Source organism: Cetorhinus maximus, chromosome 13 (genome assembly GCF_964194155.1).
Source record: "Cetorhinus maximus chromosome 13, sCetMax3.hap1.1, whole genome shotgun sequence".
In the NCBI taxonomy this organism is placed as follows: Eukaryota; Metazoa; Chordata; class Chondrichthyes; order Lamniformes; family Cetorhinidae; genus Cetorhinus; species Cetorhinus maximus.
Window position 1 is genome coordinate 53,247,812 of NC_135891.1, and position 20,712 is coordinate 53,268,523.

General features: G+C 43.1%; 1 protein-coding gene across 1 annotated transcript in view; it reads left to right on the forward strand.

Moving 5' to 3' along the window:
* Window positions 1-20,712, forward strand: part of LOC144688609 (protein-glutamine gamma-glutamyltransferase 2-like) — a 44,093-nt gene that overhangs the window by 3,298 nt on the left and 20,083 nt on the right. The window contains exons 2-7 of the mRNA XM_078555384.1: window positions 2,172-2,366; window positions 8,557-8,796; window positions 10,686-10,804; window positions 11,520-11,648; window positions 17,489-17,666; window positions 20,523-20,658. Coding sequence (XP_078411510.1) covers window positions 2,172-2,366; window positions 8,557-8,796; window positions 10,686-10,804; window positions 11,520-11,648; window positions 17,489-17,666; window positions 20,523-20,658 — 997 coding nt within the window. The remainder of the gene's footprint in view (window positions 1-2,171; window positions 2,367-8,556; window positions 8,797-10,685; window positions 10,805-11,519; window positions 11,649-17,488; window positions 17,667-20,522; window positions 20,659-20,712) is intronic.

A 20,712-nucleotide genomic window follows, 5' to 3' on the forward strand; every position in this document is an offset into this window, starting at 1 on the left:
AAAGCTATTTAATCTGAACAGATGGTTTTAATAAACTTGAGAATTACATAGTGTTTCATAAGATATATTGCACAAAAACAGGCCAGCCCATCCTTGCTGGTGTTTAGATTCCACTCAAGCCTTGTCCCATCTTTTCTCATTTAAATCTACCATCGTAACACTCCATTCCTTTCTGCCCCAGATGCTTGTCGAGTTTCCCCTTAATTGCATCTATGCTATTTGCTGCAACCACACTCTGTGGTAGCATGCCCCATACACTCACCACTCTTTTGGATAAAGAAGTTTCTCCTGAATTCCCTGTTGGATTTCTTGGTGACTACCTTATATTGATGGCCTCCTTTTATGTTCTTCCCTACCAGAGAAAACATTCTCTTTGTATCCACTCTATCAAAGCCTTTCATAGCACTGAATTTTATGCTAGGGTGGGGTCCCTGCCCCTGGAGTGAAAGTTAGGGTCAAGGCCACCCCAGTTTGGCCTACTCACCCTGCAGCCATCTAACGGTGGCCAACCAAATGACCAGCAGCTCTCTTGCCCCAGCAGTGCTATCGGGAGCAGTGGCCGCTGCTGGGATTGTAAGCAGTCCTCTGAAGGAGGAGAGCTCTAGAGCCCAGAACAAGGTGAGCCGAGGGTCTCGCCAGGGCCAGGCTGGCCGGCCCTGGTGTGTGTGGATGTGGACAGGGGACTGAAGGGGGTAATACAGTGGGGGGAGAGTATCTTAGTAGGGGGGCCTCCGATGGGCACAAGAAGCCTGAAAAGAAGGCACCCCTTCCCTTGCCTGGCCATCACCCTGTTAAGTTTCACCTGGTGGGTTGGACACTTGGTACTTACTTCCCCTACCATAGAAAAAATCCTAGCGGCAGCAGGAGGAGGCTCTTAAGTGGCCAGTAATTGACCACCTAAGGGCCTCAATTGGCCCATGAGCGACCGGGCCGCCCGACGCCACCCCCACCACTGGCAAAATTGCATCTATGGCAGGCAGGCAACAAGTACAGCGCCACTGCCCAAGGTACCAATTTTATACCACCATCCTGCCTGCCATCCCATCCCCGGGGGCTGAAAAATTCAGGCCATAAATTTAAAGACCTCTATTAGGTCATCGCTCAAGAGGAGAGAAACCCAACCTGTCAATCCTTTCTTGATATATATACCCACACATTTCTGGTATCATCCTTGTAAATGGTCTTTGCACCTTCACCAGTGCCTCTATATCCTTTCTATAATATGGCAACCAGAACTGCATGCAATACTCTAAGTTTGGTCTAACCCTAGGTTCTAAACGTGTTTAGTATAACTTCCCTACCTTTCAATTCTAGTCTTCTAAAATAAAAATGAGTGCTTTTATTATGTCCTTCTGAACCTGTGGTGCACCTTTTAGTAATTGGTACTCTGAGATCCCTTTGTTCCTCTACCCCACCTAGACTTGCACCTCACTATTCTTCCTGCAAAAATGTACTACCTCACATTTATCTGTGTTGAACTTGTTATTGTGCACCAGGTTTTACTTGACTGATTATTTGTCCATTCTGCAAGTTTATTAATGTCCTTCTGTAATTTGTTGATCCCTCTTTAATATTATCTAATCCCCACAACTTGGTGTCATTTGCAAATTTAGAAATTGACAATTTAGCATGTTAGGTATAAAATTGTACCAGGAGAGCAAGACAATGTTTAGGAGAAATTGAAATGTGAGAGAAAGAAATAATTTATCCAATGCTTTATTTGGAACCTGCCTGCACATTCTCCATTGTGTGATTTTTAAAAGCACTTGTTTAATTTTAAGTTGTATTGTTTTTCAAGCTTTTGTGCTCCTAAGTCAGCGAGACATAGAAAAATTCATTAAACCTGATGAAAATGGAGGGATACTTGGAATTTCCCAGGGGTCTTCCTTATTTTCCACAGATCCCAGCTGAAAATCTTTGCTTTAAGGCAATAGCTGACTCTGTAGGAGACATTTAGTTACATAGAATTGAACTTCATGTGAAATTAAGGATTATAAGATGTTTTTTATTTGGTTCCTTTTCCTCATCAGTCATGTTGCTTGTGGCTAATGGCTGACCTGCAGGCACTGAAGCCACCATCGGGAGGAGCTCAGCACATCAGTGAAACAACTGCTGCTGGCATTAATGATGTAAAAGATTGAAGCTTTTTAAATATCCTTTATTGTTTTCAGCTGTGGATCCTGTTCCATCTAATGCAAAGTGCCAAGTTGACTTTCAGTTTGAGAAGAATAACAAGGAACACAGGACTGATAAGATCAGCACCAAGCGGCTGATAGTTAGGAGGGGCCAGAGCTTCAGCATTAAGGTGAACTTCACAGATGGATTCAATCCAAACGACGCCAAGCTTAAAATGATCTTTGAGACAGGTAATGAACCAGGAAATGTAAAAATCACTTTTTAATGAATGTTTAAGCATAATGTAAAAACTACAGTGTTATATATGCAAAAGTAATTTTTTTTGCACTTCATCTTCTTGCCCTGTCAAAACTGCTGTTTTCACCCACTCCACAACAAACTGTCTTGATCACTGACTCCATTCCTCTCCCTGGTCAATGATAGATTCAGACTGTTCATAACATTACCATCCTGTTTGACTCTAGGCTGAGTTTGTGATACCCCATGTGCTCTCTATCACTAATTCCGCCTACTTCAGCCTCATCCCATACCTCAGTCGAGCTGCTGGTGAAACCTATATTCATGATTTTATTAGTTTCTATTACTCCAATGCTCTTGTAGCCGACGCCCAACCACCACATTCTGTAAACTTAAGCTCATCCAAAAGGCGCCACATAAAAAGTTGCTACACAAGGTAAGAGCTTATGGTGTTGGGGCGATACATTAGCATGGTTAGAGGATTAGCTAACTTACAGAAAACAGAGTGGGATAAATGGTTCATCTTTAGTTGGCAAACTGTAACTAATGAAGTGCCGCAGGGATCAGTGCTACCTCAACTATTTATGATCTTTATTAATCACTTGGATGAAGGGACCCATTGTATTGTAGCCAACTTTTCTGACATTACAAAGATAGATAGGAAATCAAGTTGTGTGGAGGATACAAAGAGTCTGAAATGGGATATAGATAGGTTAAGTGAGTGGGCAAAAATTTGGCAGATGGATTATAATGTGGGAAAATGTGTGGTTGTCCACTTTGGCAGGAAAAATACAAAGCAGAATATTATTTAAATGTAGAGAGACTGCAGAATTCTGCAGTACAGAGGGATCTGGGTGTCCTTATATATGAATCATGAAAGTTATTATGCAGGCCTTTTATTGCAAGGAAGGTGAAGTATAAATATGGGGAAGTCTTGCTACAATGGTACAGGGCATTGGTGGGACCACGCCTTGAGTACTGTGTGCAGTTTTTGTCACCTTACTTAAGGAGGGACATACTAACATTGGAGCTAGTTCAGAGAAGATTCACTAGGCTGATTGCTGGGATGAAGGACTTGTCTTATGAGGAAAGATTGAGGAGGTTGGACCTATACTCAATGGAGTTCAGAAGAATGAGAGGTGATCTTATTGAAACATATAGGATTCTGAAGGGGCTTGACAGGGTAGATGCTGAGAGGATGTTTCCCCTCCTGGGGGAATCTAGTACTGGGGTCCAAAATAAGGAGTCTCCCATTTAAGACAGAGATGAGGAGGAACTTCTTCTCTCACAGCATTGTTAATCTTTGGAATCCTGTTACCCAGAAAGCACTAGAGACTGGGTCATTGAATACATCTAAGGCTCGGTTAGACAGATTTTTGTTTGACCAGGAAGTCAAGGGTCACAGGGGACTGGTGGGAAAGTCGAGTTAAGACCACATCAGATCAACCTTGATCTTATTGAGTGACAGAGCAAGCTCAAGGGGCTGAATGGCCTACCCTGCTCCTATTTCTTATGTTCTTATCGTTGGCCTTGCTGACTAAAATTCTCATCCCTCCGTTTAATCCCCTCCATGGCCAAAACTCCCCTTATCTCTGTCCTACATTCCCCTTCCCTAGTGACTCTTGTGAATCTTCCCTTCCTTTTACCCCACACTTGATGGCTTTATTTAATTTCCTTGGCCTCATGCTCTGGAATTCCTTCCCTGGACCCCTCCACTTCTCTGTCTATGCACCTTGTTCCCTTCTTTTATGAATCTCTTTCAAGCATGCTTGTGTCCATGCTAGAATTTGTTTGCTTTACGGATGGAACGTGTAACTGCTCAGAGGCAAAGTGTTTTCATTTTCCTCACTAAGGATACATTTACACAACAGTTAACATTTTGAGACTGGTAGCTGCAATCTGGGATTCAGAGACACAGAACCTGCCTGGCTGAAATTTGAACTCTTTTGTCTAGCAAAGAGTTCTGCTTATATGTGCTTATATGTATGTACAGAGCACCTCTGCTGCAGTTAAAAATTTAAATGCTTACACAATGTGAGGGTCCATGTCTTTTCTGCATTGTCTAAATATTTAAAGCTAGCTAGGAAGCATCTGGGAGGGTCACGGTTTTTATATTGCTTTGGATTTATACATCAAACAGCATTGAATGAATGTGGGGTGAGATTGCCATCTCAAAGGAGGCTTAAGGTTCAAACAAAATTGCTTTAGAGCAGTGTTGTACAATATATCCATCACCAGTCAAATGTAAAACTCACGGAAGCGACAGCTTGCTGGCGGAGTTGTATTCGGCTCTGTGGGACTGGATCGGCCCAGACCTGCTAGAAGTGTATGAGAGTATGCTTCTGGCTGGCAGTATGTCAGAATCCATGAGGAAAGGCATCATCACCCTCATCTACAAGAACAAGGGGGAAAGGGAGGAAATTAGAAATTGGCGACCCATTTCACTGTTGAATGTGGACTATAAGATTCTGTCCAAGGTCATCGCCAATTGGGTCAAGTCCACTCTGGAATTGGTGATCCACCCTGACCAGACCTGCACTGTGCCGGGCAGGAAGATCTCTGACAGCCTAGCGCTGCTCAGGGATACGATTGCTATGTGCAGGACAGGGGTGTGGACACCTGCCTCATCAGCCTGGATCAGGAGAAGGCCTTTGACAGAATATCGCACACCTACATGGTGGATGTGCTCTCCAAAATGGGGTTTGGGGAGGGAATTTGCAATTGGATCCAACTGCTCTACACTAACATCAGTAGCACAGTCTCAATCAATGGGTGGGAATCAGATAGCTTTCCAATTAAATCTGGAGTCAGGCAGGGCTGCCCTCTCTCCCCTGTCCTGTTTGTGTGTTGTATAGAATCCTTTGCTGAGTCCATCAGGAAGGATCCGGGCATAAGAGGAGTGATGATCCCAGGCAGTGGAGGCACTCAGGTCAAAGCCTCCCTGTACATGGACGATGTCGCCATCTTCTGCTTGGATCCGCTGTCGGTGCGCAGACTGATCCACATCTGCGACCAGTTCGAACTGGCCTCGGGAGCCAAGGTAAATCGTGGGAAGAGCGAGGCCACATTCTTTGGGAGCTGGGCTGACCGATCCTTTGTCCCCTTCACCGTCAGGGCTGACGGCCTGAAGGTGCTGGGCATATGGTTCGGAGGGATCGGGGCATGCGTTAGAAACTAGAAGGAGCGAGTGTCTATGATGCAAAGAAAACTGGGCATGTGGGGGCGATGCTCCCTCTCCATTGCGGGTAAGAACCTGGTCATCAGGTGTGAGGCACTCTCGCTGTTGCTGTACGTGGCGCAGGTCTGGCCCATTCCAGACTCCTGCGCGATGGCAGTCACCCGAGCCATCTTTCACTTTATCTGGAGGTCGAAAATGGATCGTGTCCACAGGAACGTGATGTACAAGCCTCTAGATAAAGGGGGAAAAAACGTACCCAACATCGCCCTCATACAGATGGCCACCTTTCTGTGAGGCTGCATCAAGCTGTGCGTAGACCCTCGGTACGCAAACACCAAGTGTCACTATGTGCTGAGGTTCTACCTGTCCCCGGTGTTGCAAAGGATGGGTCTGGCCACGCTGCTGTGGAACACTCCAAGTAGTTGGACCGTGCCGTACCACCTGTCCCTCGTGGAAAAATTTATGCCGAGAAACACCTTTGACCACAAGTCTATCAGGCAGTGGTCGGCACGTAACGTCTTAGAGGCCCTGCGGGAAAAGGAAAGGGTGGATCCTGTGGGATGGTTCCCCGAGCAGACTGTCAAAGTCATTTGGCAGAATGCCTCATCGCCAGAACTTTCCAACAAGCACCAAGACGTAGCTTGGCTGGTGGTGAGAAAGGCCCTTCCTGTCAGATCCTTCCAATACGCCAGGAGTCTCACCCCCTCTGCACGTTGCCCTCAAGGTGGCTGTGGTGGGGACGAGACCGTTGTTCACCTCCTTGTGGATTGTGCCTTTGCAAAGAAGGTCTGGAGAGAAATGCAGTGGTTTCTGTCGAGGTTCATCCCGAGCAGTTCTGTGACACAGGATTCTGTGCTCTATGGGCTGTTCCCAGGGACACACACCGAGACAAACATCAACTGCAGCTGGAGGATCATCAACTTGGTGAAAGATGCTCTTTGGTCTGCCCGAAACTTGTTGGTCTTCCAGTGCAAAGAGTTGTCCCCGACCGAGTGTTGCAGACTGGCACATTCCAAAGTCCAGGACTACGTGCTGAGGGACGCACTAAAGCTTGCGGCAGCTGCCGCAAAGGCGCAATGGGGAAAGGTGGCTGTCTAAGACCTTACTGCCACAGTGCACCGAGGGGCTGGGAACTGTTGAGAGCCCCTCGGGCTGTACAGCTCAAAATGAATGTCTGCATTGAATACTAATTGTATTACAATTGTATTGAAGCACCTCAGAGTATAACATGATGTATGCTGATAACTCCAATACCTTTGTCTGATTGTCTGCATTGACCATATTGAAATGATTGTAATATTCATTGATTGTATTGATGCACCTTGTGATCTATGTGTAAAAGTTGAATCTGATTATACTTATGTGATGGTGATTTTGAAATGCTTTGGAATGTTCTTCCAGACATTTTATGAATAAAGTATAGTTTTCAAAAAAATAAATCACCAGTCAAATGTGGCAAATTTGGAGTCCAGATATGCTGAAGTTCATTTCTGATTAGAAAATTAATACTGAATAGTAGGCACTGGTGTTGGACATGTGATTGTAGTCCTCAACTCACAAGATGCGTGCCTAAGAACTTTAACCTTCTATTGGTAAGACGAAAAGCAGTGTATGTGAGTGCTCCACTTCTTTAATTCCCCAAATGATTTATTAAGTAAATACAAAAACATGAAATACATTTAACTTGTATTGTGCGTGTATTTTAGGTGCTTCCAACTAAAACGTCAGTAACCAGCATAGCCGTGCAGAAGTTAATCAATAATTTATATTAGACAACACTGCTTTGGAATAAGGTCAGAGGCCTGACTCCAGGGGCAGAATTTTTGCCTCAGTGGGCGGGCGCGCGCCTGACCTGCTCGAGCATGAAATGATGCACGATGACGTCGGGTGAGCGTCCCGATGTCAACATGCAGTCACGCAACAGCTCAGTTGGCAACAATTAGAAGGCCTATTAAGGCCATTAATGTATTAATTAACTTAAATTTTTCACTGCCCGTCCAACCTTACGGTTGGCTGGCAGTCGAAAAGGCCAAGCGTCCTTTTTGGAAACCTCATCCACGGGTGGGATGAGGTTTCCAACATTAAATGAAAATAAAATAACATTTTTTAAATTTCATTTATAATATGTCCCCTCATGTGACAGAGTCACATGAGGGGACATGTTTTATAACATTTTTTAAATCTTTATTTCTAATTTTTATAACTATTCATCTCTGCCTCAGGGAGATTTTCAAGCGCTCATTTGCACGCATGTACAAAGTTCCCCTCTCGCCCCGCTCACCCTCCTCCCCCCACACAGGCAGTGCTGAGTGCTGCCATTCACATTTCACGCTGGGCGAGCCTTGATTGGCCTCACCAGCATGAAATCGCGGTACAGCCCCAATCGCGGGCGGCGGTCAGCTTCCTGACTGCACCCATCCACCTCCGCTGAGCCTGCCCTACAAGGGCAAAATTCTGCCCCGGGTTTATACTGAAAGGCTCATACAATTTGGGAACCTCTTTACATTGATGCTAATGTTGTATTGTAGGTGTATTTTAGGGTTCATACTTAATTAGAACTAATGAGGGGCTATTATCTTGCACTAAAATTTGAATAAGTAATCACAGTGCCTGGACTTCTGAAACAACATAGCTTAAAATATATTACAGCGAAAAGAAAATTTTTATTTATACAGGACCTTTAACATAAAAATTTCTGAAGTGCTTCACAAAAATATGACACTGAGTCACATAAAGACATATTAGGGCAGACGATCAAAGCTTGGTCAGCTAGATAGTTTTTAAGGAGCATCTTAAAGGAAGAGAGAGGCGCCGATAGGCAGAGGGGTTTAGGGATGGAATTCCAGAATGAAGGGCCTATCACGGTGGATTGTGGGGCTGGAGGTGAGGCCATCGAGCTATTTAAAAAACAAGGATGAGAATATAGTTACATGATCATGAAATATGAAAGCTTGGTAAAAAGCTTCCCTGTTGTTACTCATTTAAATGTGTGTTTCTTGCTTTAGGTCCAGAGCCGAAGAAATTAAATGGAACTAAAGTAGAGGTTCCATTCACAAAGTCAATAAATCTAAAACGATGGAGTGGAATCATTACCTCCTCCACCAGCAATAAATTGTGCATAGCCATATCGCCATCACCAAGAGCCAAGATTGGTTACCACAGATTAATTCTGGAGCATGCTTATAAGTCGGATGTGCGATACCATCTTGGAAATTTCGTTGTGCTTTTCAATCCATGGTGTTCAGGTACAGCTTCTTTTAAGTAACAGTATTTCTACAATCAACAAGTTAGCACATTTGTTTTGTTTATTTGCAAGATTTGGGCACTGCTGGAAAGGTCGGCTGTAATTGCACACCCCTAATTGTCCTTAAGAAGGCGGTGGTGAGTCGCCATCTTGAATCACTGAAGTTCTTGTGATGAAGGTACACCTACAGTGTGGTCAGAGAATCCCAGGATTTTAATCCAGTGAAGGAAGGGCAACATATTCCCAAGTCCGGATGGTGTGTGACTTGCAGGTGGTGGTTTTCCCACGTGCTGCTGCCCTTGTCCTTTTCAGTAGCAGGCATCATGAGTTTGGCAGGAGTGGTCGAAGCAACCTTGCTGAGTTGATACAGTGCATCTTGTAAATGGCATACACTGCAGACATGGTGCACAGGCAGTAGAGTGAGTGAATATTTAAGGCGATGGATGTGGTGCTAATTAAGCTGATGTGTGCCTTCTAGATAGTGGACAGGAGTTGGGAGTCAGGAAGTGAGTCACTCGCTCCAGACCACCCAACCTCTGACCTACTCTTTTAGCCACTGTATTTGTGTCTGGTCCAATTAAGTTTCTGGTCAGTGGTGATCCCAAGGATATAGATGGTGGGGATTCAATGATGGTAAGGCCATTGAATGTCAAGGTAGGGTATAGACCTTCTCTCGTTGGAGATAATCATTGCCTGGAATTTGTGTGGTACAGGTCTTGCTGCTTGCAGATATGGAATGCTTCATTATCTGAGAGTTGCAAATGGTACTGAACATTACAATCATCAGTGAACATCTTCACTTCTGATCTTATGACGGAGGGAAGGTTTTGATGAGGCAGCTGAGGACGATTGGGCCTAAAATGTTATTTTGATCCCAACCCAGTTGACACTAATACTTTTCTTGATAATGGGTTTATTCACAGAATGCAGTATTATATATATCTGCTTCCTACCTCCCAACCCATGTCCCAGCAGTCTCTCTTTATAAGTGTTCTAAGCACTTAAATAAACAATGTCCTTCACCTGTGTATCTTAAAAATATATTTAACATACCATTATCATAGTACACTACCCTGAGGAACTCCTACAGTGATGTCTTTGGGCTGAGATAGTTGCCAGCACCAGCTTCCTTTGTGTTCACTATGACTCCAGCCAGTAAAGATTTTCCTGCCTTAATTGCCATTGATTTCAATTTTGATGGAACTCCTTGATGCTATACTCAGCCAAATACTACCTTGAGGTCAAGAGCAGTCACTGATAACTCACCTCTGGAATTCAGCTCTTTTGTCCATGGTTGCACTAAGGCCGTAATCAGGTCCGGAGATATGAGATTCTGGTGGAACCCAAATTGAACATTGGTGAACAGATTATTGATGAGTAAGTGTTGCTTTATAGTACTGTTGCTAAGACTGGATTGGATTTGTTCTGCTTTTTGTGGACAGGAAATACCTGGGCAATTTTCCATTTTTCAGGGTTGATGCCAGTGATGTAGCTGTACTGAAATAGCTTTACTGGAGGCACAGATTGTTCTGGGGAACAAGTCTTCAGCACTAAAACCAGAATATTGTCAGGGCCCATAGTCTTTGCTCTATCCAGTGTATTCAATCATTTCTTGATATCACCTGGAGTGAATTGAATTGGCTGAAAAGTGGCATCTATGATTCCTTGGACCTCTGGAGGAGACTGGATCATGACTTCAGTACTACTGGCTGAAGAAGGTTACCTAGACTTACAGCCTTATTGTGCTGGAGTGGTTGCCTCACAATTTTGTTTGCATTCAGCTGATTTTGACAGGTTGTGCTGGAATCAGTGTATTATCAGATCCAGGTTTGTATTTGTTTTTTGTTTATACATCCCGAATGATGTAATTAATGTCCCATCTACTTTCAGAGGATGAGGTTTTTCTGAACAGTGATCTTCAGCGGGATGAATATGTGATGAATGAAACTGGAATTATTTATGTTGGTAGCAGTGATTACATACATGATGTTCCCTGGAACTTTGGACAGGTACTGTAAATGAAAACGAGGGAGCTTTCTGGTTTTTTTCTCTTAATCTGCGAAAGTTAAGCTTTTAGACGTTTACTTACATAGTTTGTTAAGAATTCTGTTTCAAAATTATGTTTACTGATATCAGGTCAGATTCAGCTTTACAGAGTGTTTGCAAAATTTACAAAAAATTTCAAAATTCTCAAAGACACACAATGTTTTATTGTTTTGATGGTTTCAGAAAGGATTAGCAAACAGGGCAGCTATCAAATTGTACATTTTGTCATGCCATATGGAACTTTGAGATAAAGCTGTACATAAAGTGCTGTAGTAGTAGATCTGACCTTCCCTTATGAGTCTGTAAGTCTGCAAGTTGGCACTGCATGTGGAGTTAGTGGACACCTGAGTTTTATAAGTATGGGCACAGAATCCTGATCTACAACACTGGAACAATTACATGAATTGAGCAATGCAGTTTAAGAGAAAAAAAATAAGAGAAACAAACAGTTTTATAATTCTGAGGTGCTGAGAAAGAATGGGTCACTTTAGGAGTTACAAATTTTGTGTAAGGATGCATAGAAGAGAAACAATGTAGTTTATATATTACATTACTGATTACTATAGAGAAGTAAAACACAATCAAATGGAATATTGTAGCATTAGTGAAACTCAAGGACTTAAATTAATGAATCATTTCTAATACTATTTATTAATCGATACATGTTAATATTTACAGTTTGAAGAAGATATTTTGGACATCTGCCTTAAGTTATTGGATAAAACACCCAAATATCTGAAAAATCCAAATAAGGCACTTAGGAGAAGAGGTTTTCCTGTTCACATCGCAAGAATTGTGTCTGCCATGGTAAGTATTCCATGTTAAGGGTAAAGATACAGCTTTTCCAATGGTTTTGTTGGTAAAGTCACTGTAATCTGAGCCATGTAAACCTGCAGGCCTAGATTTGATACTGAGTCTGTGATGATAATTGACTTCTGCCTCAACTTCTGGGTCAAGAAGTAAAGAATTCAGTCAGGGTCATCTAGTGATCTCTACTGCATTCACGTAGATGTTTACTGAGATCAGAACTGGATTTGATATAATGCCCACATAGATTTGCTAAAATCATTGTATAAACTCACCCATAAAAATGGCCACCTGGACCAAGGAATGGAGGGTGCCTGGTGTTCTAATCTGAAAAGCAAGCTGGTGAAGGATAGTACCCAGTGTTACATTTACAAGCATATACTTAACTCAACCACACCACAGTTTCAATAGGTGGCTCTTTATGTGGCCAAGTGAAACACCAATAAATGCCTACCGCCTGCATACAATTAACATACAATTAGCAGCTGGTACTGATGGAATCAGTACAAAGCAACAGCCTGAGCAAAGGAGCATGGACACATCTATTATTGATAATGAGAGGATAATGTTGATGAATAATAAAATAACATTTTTAAGTACATAGGATCAAAAGTAGGCCATTTAGCCCCTGCAGCCTGTTTCACCATTCAAGGCAATCAAGGCTGACCTAGCTCCATAAACGTGCCCTTGCTCTATATCCCCAAAACCTTTGCTTAACAAAAATTCATCAGTCTCAGCTTTGAAATGGATTATTGATCTAACCTCAGTTACTGTTTGCAGAAGAGTGATCCAAACTTCTACCATCCTTTGTATGAAGAAGTATTTGTTTATTTGCTACCCTATTAGTTCCCTTGATATCTTGAAACTTCAAACAAATCACCTCTTAACCATTTAAATTCCAGGGAATATGACCGTGGTTTGTATGTGATGTGTCCTTTTAATTTAACCCTTGGAGTACAGGAATCATTCTGGTAAACATTTGCCACAATTCCCACAAAGCCCAGCATATTCTTCCTAGGGTGTGATGCCCTAGGAATGCTAGGAATGGCTCATAGTACTAAAATAAAAACAAAAAACTACTGTGGATGCTGGAAATCCAAAACAAAAACAGAATTACCTGGAAAAACTCAGCAGGTCTGGCAGCATCGGCGGGGAAGAAAAGAGTTGATGTTTCGAGTCCTCATGACCCTTCAACAGAACTGAATAAAATTAGGAGAGGGGTGAAATATAAGCTGGTCTAAGGTGGGGGGGTGGGGGGAGAGAAGTTGCGGGGGGGGGAGGTGGTTGTAGGGACAAGCAAGCAGTGATAGGAGCAGATAATCAAAAGATGTCACAAAGAAACAAAGACGTGTAAAAGATGGTGATATTACGTAAGAGAATGTGCTAATTAAGAATGGATGGCAGGACACTCAAGGTACAGCTCTAATGGGGGTGGGGTGGAAAGACTGACAGGGCATTACAGGAATAGATTTAAAACTAATGGAAATAGGTGGAAAAAGAAAAAATCTATATAAATTATTGGAAAAAACAAAAGGGAGGGGGAAGAAACGGAAAGGGGGTGGGGATGGAGGAGGGAGTTCAAGATCTAAAGTTGTTGAATTCAATATTCTGTCCGGAAGGCTGTAAGGTGCCTAGTCGGAAGATGAGGTGCTGTTCCTCCAGTTTGCGTTGGGCTTCACTGGAACAATGCAGCAAGCCAAGGACAGACATGTGGGCAAGAGAGCAGGGTGGAGTGTTAAAATGGCAAGCGACAGGGAGGTTTGGGTCATTCTTGCGGACAGACTGCAGGTGTTTTGTGGACTTGGCTTGCTGCATTGTTCCAGTGAAGCCCAACGCAAACTGGAGGAACAGCACCTCATCTTCCGACTAGGCACTTTACAGCCTTCCGGACTGAATATTGAATTCAACAACTTTAGATCTTGAACTCCCTCCTCCATCCCCACCCCCTTTCCGTTTCTTCCTCCTCCCTTTTGTTTTTTCCAATAATTTATATAGATTTTTCTTTTCCCACCCATTTCCATTATTTTTAAATCTATACCTGTAATGCCCTGTCAGTCTTTCCATCCCACCCCCACTAGAGCTGTAACTTGAGTGTCCTGCCATCCATTCTTAATTAGCACATTCTCTTAGATAATATCACCACCTTCAACACCTCTTTTTGTTCCTTTGTCTGTGACATCTTTTGATTATCTGCTCCTATCACTGCTTGCTTGTCCCTACAACCACCCCCCTCCCCCACCAAGTTCTTTCCCCCCACCCCCCCCACCCCCACCTTAAACCAGCTTATATTTCACCCCCCTCCTAATTTTACTCAGTTCTATTGAAGGGTCATGAGGACTCGAAACGTCAACTCTTTTCTTCTCCGCCGATGCTGCCAGACCTGCTGAGTTTTTCCAGGTAATTCTGTTTTTGTTAGGGCTCATAGTACCCCTGGTGTGGTTTAATCAGGGCTTTTTATAACTGAAGAATGACTTCTACCATCCAGTATTCCAGTACTCCAAATATAAAAGCCAGTATTATTATTAGCTGCTGTAAACCACATGACTAAATATTATACTTTTCTCAAAATTACTCTCTTATGCTAACCCAGAGCATATTTCGTCATTGTTGAGTATCCTGTTACGGACAGGAAAGGGATTAATTTAAACAGCTCTGATTTCCCCTCCCACTACCTATCCATAAACAGAAAGGTGTTTTTGATTCCTGATTTCCGCCTTTACAAGTGGTGGCTTAATTTCTCCAACTCTTCAGTTTGGAATGATTCAATCCTCTATTAATAACCCCACAGCAAACTTGAGATAGGGTAAAATAAGAGGACTGGTTTATTTTACACACAGACAAAACACGGGAAGGAGTTTTGCAATGTCTGCCCCTTTTTGCACTCATACAATAGAAGAGGGATGAAGGAAAGAAAGGGGTACAGGGCAAGACTACAATAAAAATAAGAGTTATGGTTTCACGTGAGTCCAGAGACCAGAATCAAAAGTCCAATTGGGTATTCCTTCAGGGTTTAGCAGGCTGACTCTGTTGCAGGGTGATCCGTCTTCCCAGACGGGAGGACTTTCCCGATGGGAGAAGGCACGTAGAGATGAATGAGTTTTAAAGGCACAGATACAGGAGTTCTGAGGTTCCAGTGGTACACAGTGTAGATGAAGGCCAAGCAATGTGCCTGGACAGAGCTCTTTTTGCTGCTACCTGTTAAATGATAAAATGGCAGACTGCCTGGGTTCAGTTCCACATTGCAATATTACAGGTTCCAGCAGCTTGGGGGAGGTCATGTGACATACTTCCCATTTCTTCTCCTAGATGTTGGACAAAGGATGTATTTTTCCAGGTCTGGGATCTTGAGAGGTTTAATAGAGGAGTCAGGGTCTCTTTTGTCCTTCCTTGCACACATAATGTCTCTGTTGGCCAGGGCTCTGCCTTAGAAAGGGTGTTGGTGCATTTCTTTGGATGTGATTTTCTGCAGTCACAGGGGGAATAAGTGCCTCTTTAAAGGTAATGGGGTCCCTGTTGGTTTCTGAAGGTTAGAAATTCCTCTGGTATGAGTCATGGCTAGTCAGGTATGTCAGGGAAAAGCCTTTATCCATTTTAAAAATAAAAAAAATAATTTTATAAAGTAGCCAGGTTGACATAGATATATATTTCCCTTCCAGTCTCCTGGATGGGACAATCCTCAATTCAATCCCTTACTCACCTGTCTGGATATTATTCTTAAAATGAAAGTTGATAGCCAAATCTGAGGCAGGTCATTTTATGTGATCCTTTTTGATCATTGATGTATTCTGATGTGGTGAGCTGTACTACAGATTCCCTCAAATTTTTATTGGTAGCATAACTAGAATCAATTCAAGACACTAGCTCTGATCCAATGTTTGGGTCTCATCAGTGGCTAGACCCTCTCACCACTGTAAATTTCAGTCTTTTCATCCCTTCAAATTTCTCTCCCACTATCTTGATCCCAACAATTTATTCTTCCTCAGTCTGGATGTATGCCTTTTTTGATGACCTTTCACAGTAGTTTCAATTATCGTGCATTTGCTCTAGGCATATAGATGTCAACACTGTTCAAATAAGGGGAGATTTTGCCCCACTGGGGATTGCTCAGTTCCCTAGGCATAACAGATGAGAAAGAGGGTGTCCCCCAACCTGCTTCACTCACCATGTTGCCTAAGGATATGCTCCCCAAAATAAAATTGCCTCAATAAATCAAGTTCCAGCATTGTACTGGAAATGGTGTGGGTGGGACATTCCTGAGGTATTATTGAGAAATTAAGGTGATGATCAAGGCTAGTTTGGATCACCTTCAAAATTAAAATTTTAAAAATGGAGAACATTCAAAATTGCAAAATTAGGATTTTGGAAGATTGTGGGCAAAATTTTTCCCCTGTCCGGGGGGGAAGTGCGGGAGCGGGTGTGGGCAGGTGACCCTCCAATCGGCGCCCCCAATCAGGGGAGCGCCACCATTTTTTGTGGGCGGGCTAATAAAGGCCTGCCCAGTATGACGTTCGCACGGAAGCACTAAACGCTCCCTGTGTGGGCGGGGTTATTTGAATAACCAGCAGCAAGCTTTTCATGAGCTTTAAATAAAGATTTTGTTTTGTTATTTAAATGCTCATCCTGAAATCTCACGTTATTGCACTCCCTCATACAGTCTCATACACACAAACATACTCAAGGAAAGTACAGTTGAAGACAATAGTGCAATTTTACAGGCCATAAGCAAAGGAATAGTTCATAATTCATGTGATTGTCTTCCTCTGGAAAACACACATTGCAGGCCTGATGCAGATTACGTCTTCACTCCTGAAGGGTAGTTTAGGTGCATTAAACAGCCGATGTCATATGCCAAAGTTGTTTCAGTATTCTCTCAAAGGGTTGGGCTTTCTGCAGGTCTCAAAGTTAGTTCTTTGTAGTTTCGTTACCAGGAGGTCAGTTTACTGTATTGGTGGACCTGAAAAGGAACAGGCTTGGGGATCTTACAATGATACAATCTCCGGCTCTTTTAAGGCATAGATGCTATTACCCATTCTGCTGCTGCTGCTCTCTCTTACTTTCTGCGGTCAGCATTTTAAAAATTATGAAGGGACCAACATGGCTGCCTTAAGGTGACTCCTCACAATTGCAGTTCCTCTTCCAAATAAGGTGGTGGTCTTGGGTTGATTAGCCGCATCCTGGTCTATTGATTTAAGACATTCAACCTGAGGGAGTGGAGTATGGTTAAGACCTTCTTTGTTTCAAAAATGACCCATTCAATTTGGGAATGTCTCTTGATGGTTTCAGGATACATGTAGTTAACACCTTTTCACCTGGTATGTGCCCTTTTGGCTCTGTTAGACAGTGAGACATTTTTTGACTACAGAAGCCAGGTCACCTGACTTTTTCAGCCATCTTTGCAGCACATTGGCCATTTTTAAAAAGAAAAGCCAATTTCAAAGAGTCCACATTGAATAAAGTTCAACCCTTGAAGATTAGGAATATGATGTCTTTACTGGACAAAAACAATTTGCATTTATGAACTCATCTTTTATGGCCTTAGGACACCCCAAAGTGCTCCATAACCAATAAAGTACTTTTGAAGTGTAAACGTGGCAACCAATTTGTGCGCAGCAAGGTCCCACAATAGCAATGTGATTTGGAATCAGTCCTGATCCTATAATTTATTGCAAAAGGCCAGAAACTAGTAAGTCCTAATACCAGCAAAAGAGACTTCCATAGCCCGCGCTGTAAATGGCTATAAATTATCTAATGCCTTTGATCCCTTCAATCTGTTTGTCTTTTTTATTGTTGTCATGACTTCACAACAACACTAATACAAATTTACTGCGTTATCCTTTCAGGTGAATTGCAATGATGATACGGGAATACTTTATGGCAGATGGAGTCCCCCGTATTCTAATGGAGTATACCCAGGGAAATGGAACGGAAGTGTTGCAATCCTTCGTAAATGGCACAACAGTGACTGCCAAGCAGTTTGCTATGGGCAGTGCTGGGTGTTTGCTGCAGTCACCTGCACAGGTAGAGAGGCAATTGGTGTTGTACCTCAAAAATAAGGGACTAACACTTGAAATGGAATTAGTAAATGTTAATATGTATTTAATTATTCCCAAATAAATATGCACATATACAAAAGTTTATAGAACATATTTCAGTGGATAGTAGAAGAATGTCTTGGGGTAGAATTTCCTTAGATTTTGCCTGACTTCATATTTCAGTGGAAGGTCAGGAGAAACCCTGCGGGAGCAATGTAGGTAGATATTTACGTTACCCTCAGGGGTTTTTGCCAATCTCTTGTTGAAACTATTGCAGGAGTTCAGGGGAATGCTCATGGACATTCCAGATGTTTATGTTTAAGGACCTGAGAATTCCTTGGGGTTGTGGAGGGTGGGAAAGGGGGTGAGGGTGTTCTCTAACATAAGATTGGTTAAAGGAGTGGAATGGGGGACAGGGGTTCCATTTCAGGAGTGGTGTGGGATGCTGGCACCAGAAAGTAAATAAAAAGACTAATGAGTTCTGGCCTTTATATCAAGAGGACTAGAATGGAGAACACATATTTCAACAGGTTAAACCACAACTGGAGTACTTTGAGCAATTCTGGGCACCACACCTTGGCAATGATATGTTGGCCTTGGAGGGAGTGTAACATCAGATTACTAGAATGATGCCTGGAATCCAATGTTTAAATAATGAGAATAGATTATACAAACTAAGATGATGTTCCCTCAAATTTAAAAAGTTAAGGGATGATTTGATTGAAGTTTTCAAGATATTAAGTGGTAATGGTAAGGTTGATAGAGAAAAGCTATTTCTACTGGCTGGGGAGATTGGGATCAGGAGACATGAGACTGGATTTTATGTGCCTCCACTGGGCATTTTTTGCTGGGGATGGTATGTAATATAGGGTGGGTGCAAACATCACCACCTTCCCACCCAGCCTTGAGCTCACTCTTATAGTTTGGGATTGAGGGATGGGGAAGTTGGGTGGGTGCTCAACCCATCTGCTCAATAAAACACACTGCCCACCAACCCCGCCCCTACTCACTTCCCGAAGCTACCCAAACTCTCCCTGCCCAAGACTTTGGACATACGTTGCTCTGGGGTTCATGGACCACCTCCTTGGGCCTGGTTGCAGTCCTAGCAGTGCACACTAACTCTCAGCACTGTCAGGACTGCTGGAGCTATCGGCCAATCCGACTGGCTGGCAGGACTCCGAGGGCGGGACTTCCTCCCAAGTGAGGCTGCCTATTTAGCCCGCCTGCAGCACATTATGACTGCAGAGCGGGCTGGCACCCAGCGAGTCGGCTCCATGCTGACTTTGCTTCTGGGGAGGCCAGCCATCCCCCCCCCACCCCTGTAATAGGCTGCCGTAATATCTAAAAATTAGACTAAGAACTTTCAGGAGTGAAATTCATCTACACATGGAGTGTGGTAGAGCTTTGAAATTTTCTCATGGAAATGGTAATTTAAGCTGAGATTGATAGATAATGTTAGGCAAAGTTATTACTGGTTATGGAGCAAAGACAGGCATATGGTGTTAGGTCATAGATCAACAAGATCTCATTGAATGGTGAAACAGGCTCGAGGGCTAAATGGCTTACTCCTGTTCATGTGTCCCCATGTTCCTATGGAAGCCGTGGAGAAATGGTGAAAATGGCTATAAATGGTTGTTTGCACATTATGCATGGAATTTAATCATGGTAGAAAACATGACAGTTGGGCCCACTAGGAGAGAGGCTCTGTATTAAATTTCTGGAAGCAGGAAAACGTCCCGTGGTTAAGTCAGAGGTGGGAAGTGGCTGATGTGCAAAACTCACCCATTCACAGTGGGATGTCAATTAGGCTCATTAATGAGCCAAGTGACACCAAATATCTCTGAGCCCACTGGAATTTAGTGGTGGTTCAGGGATTAAATGGGAATTTCACGGGTTTCCAGTGACATGTGAAGGCTGCTCAGCAAACCCAGACAGTTTTGCCAGTGGCCTACTGGAGAGGGGGTGGGGAGTGGGGGGATGGTTGGTGATGGGGTTGGGGAGTGGGCTCCCCTTGACAGGCACTCAGTGCCCTATCGAGAGACCCAGCATCGGGAAGGGTGGGGAGATCACTGAAAGTCACCTCCCTGCAATTGCCTCAATCCCCCTTGCCCCCCTACAATCCTGCCCCCACAACTCCATCTTGTCCTCACTCACCTGTTTCGAGCAATTCAATGACGATCTCTGGTGAAGTTCTTTGAGTATTACAGGCTGCAGCCAAAGTTTCTGGTGGTTCTGCCAGAAATGGAGAGCTGCCAGGCTCTGATTGGCTGGCAGCTCTCGGTCATGCCACCCGCAGGCTCCTAAATCCCAAGGAAGGCCTGAGCCTGGTCAGTTAAGTGCTGTGTGGCACTTAGTTTGGCCAGGCCTCCCCTGCACAAGCGACGCGGGGTTCCCACTGGTTCTCCAGCCTGTGGGCGAAACCCTGGTCACCATAATTAAATCCAGCCCTATGTCAATGTCAGAGCAGAAGATAAAGATAACCTCACAGAATTAATGCACCAAATCAATGATGCACTATTTTTGCAATTGAGTGATACGCAATCTCCCACATTAATTGCTATTCACATCAAAGTTACATTTTATTATGCATTTCGTTAGGGTCAGAAAAGATCTAGTAATTGAACTCAATATTGCATGCTAAATTTCTAAGCAGTATCTCAAATCCTGCATAAACATTAAGATTCACAGTGACAACAATTTCCAACAGCTGGACTATGTCAATTGCATCCAAATGTGGGATGATTAAATTGGCCGAGAATTTACATTTTAAGAGCATTAGGGTAGTTGTTCTTCTATAGTTGGAAACACATGGAAGTAAACTAATAACGTTTTCTTTCTTTAGTTTTGAGATGTTTAGGAATTCCTACTCGTGTAGTCACCAACTTTGATTCTGCTCATGATACTGATGCAAACTTAACCATTGATGAGTATTACAATGTAGAAGCGGAAAACCTGGGAGAATCAACTGATAGCATTTGGTGAGTTAAAAACCAAATTGAATATTCAAACAGCATGCGGTTGTTAACAAATGC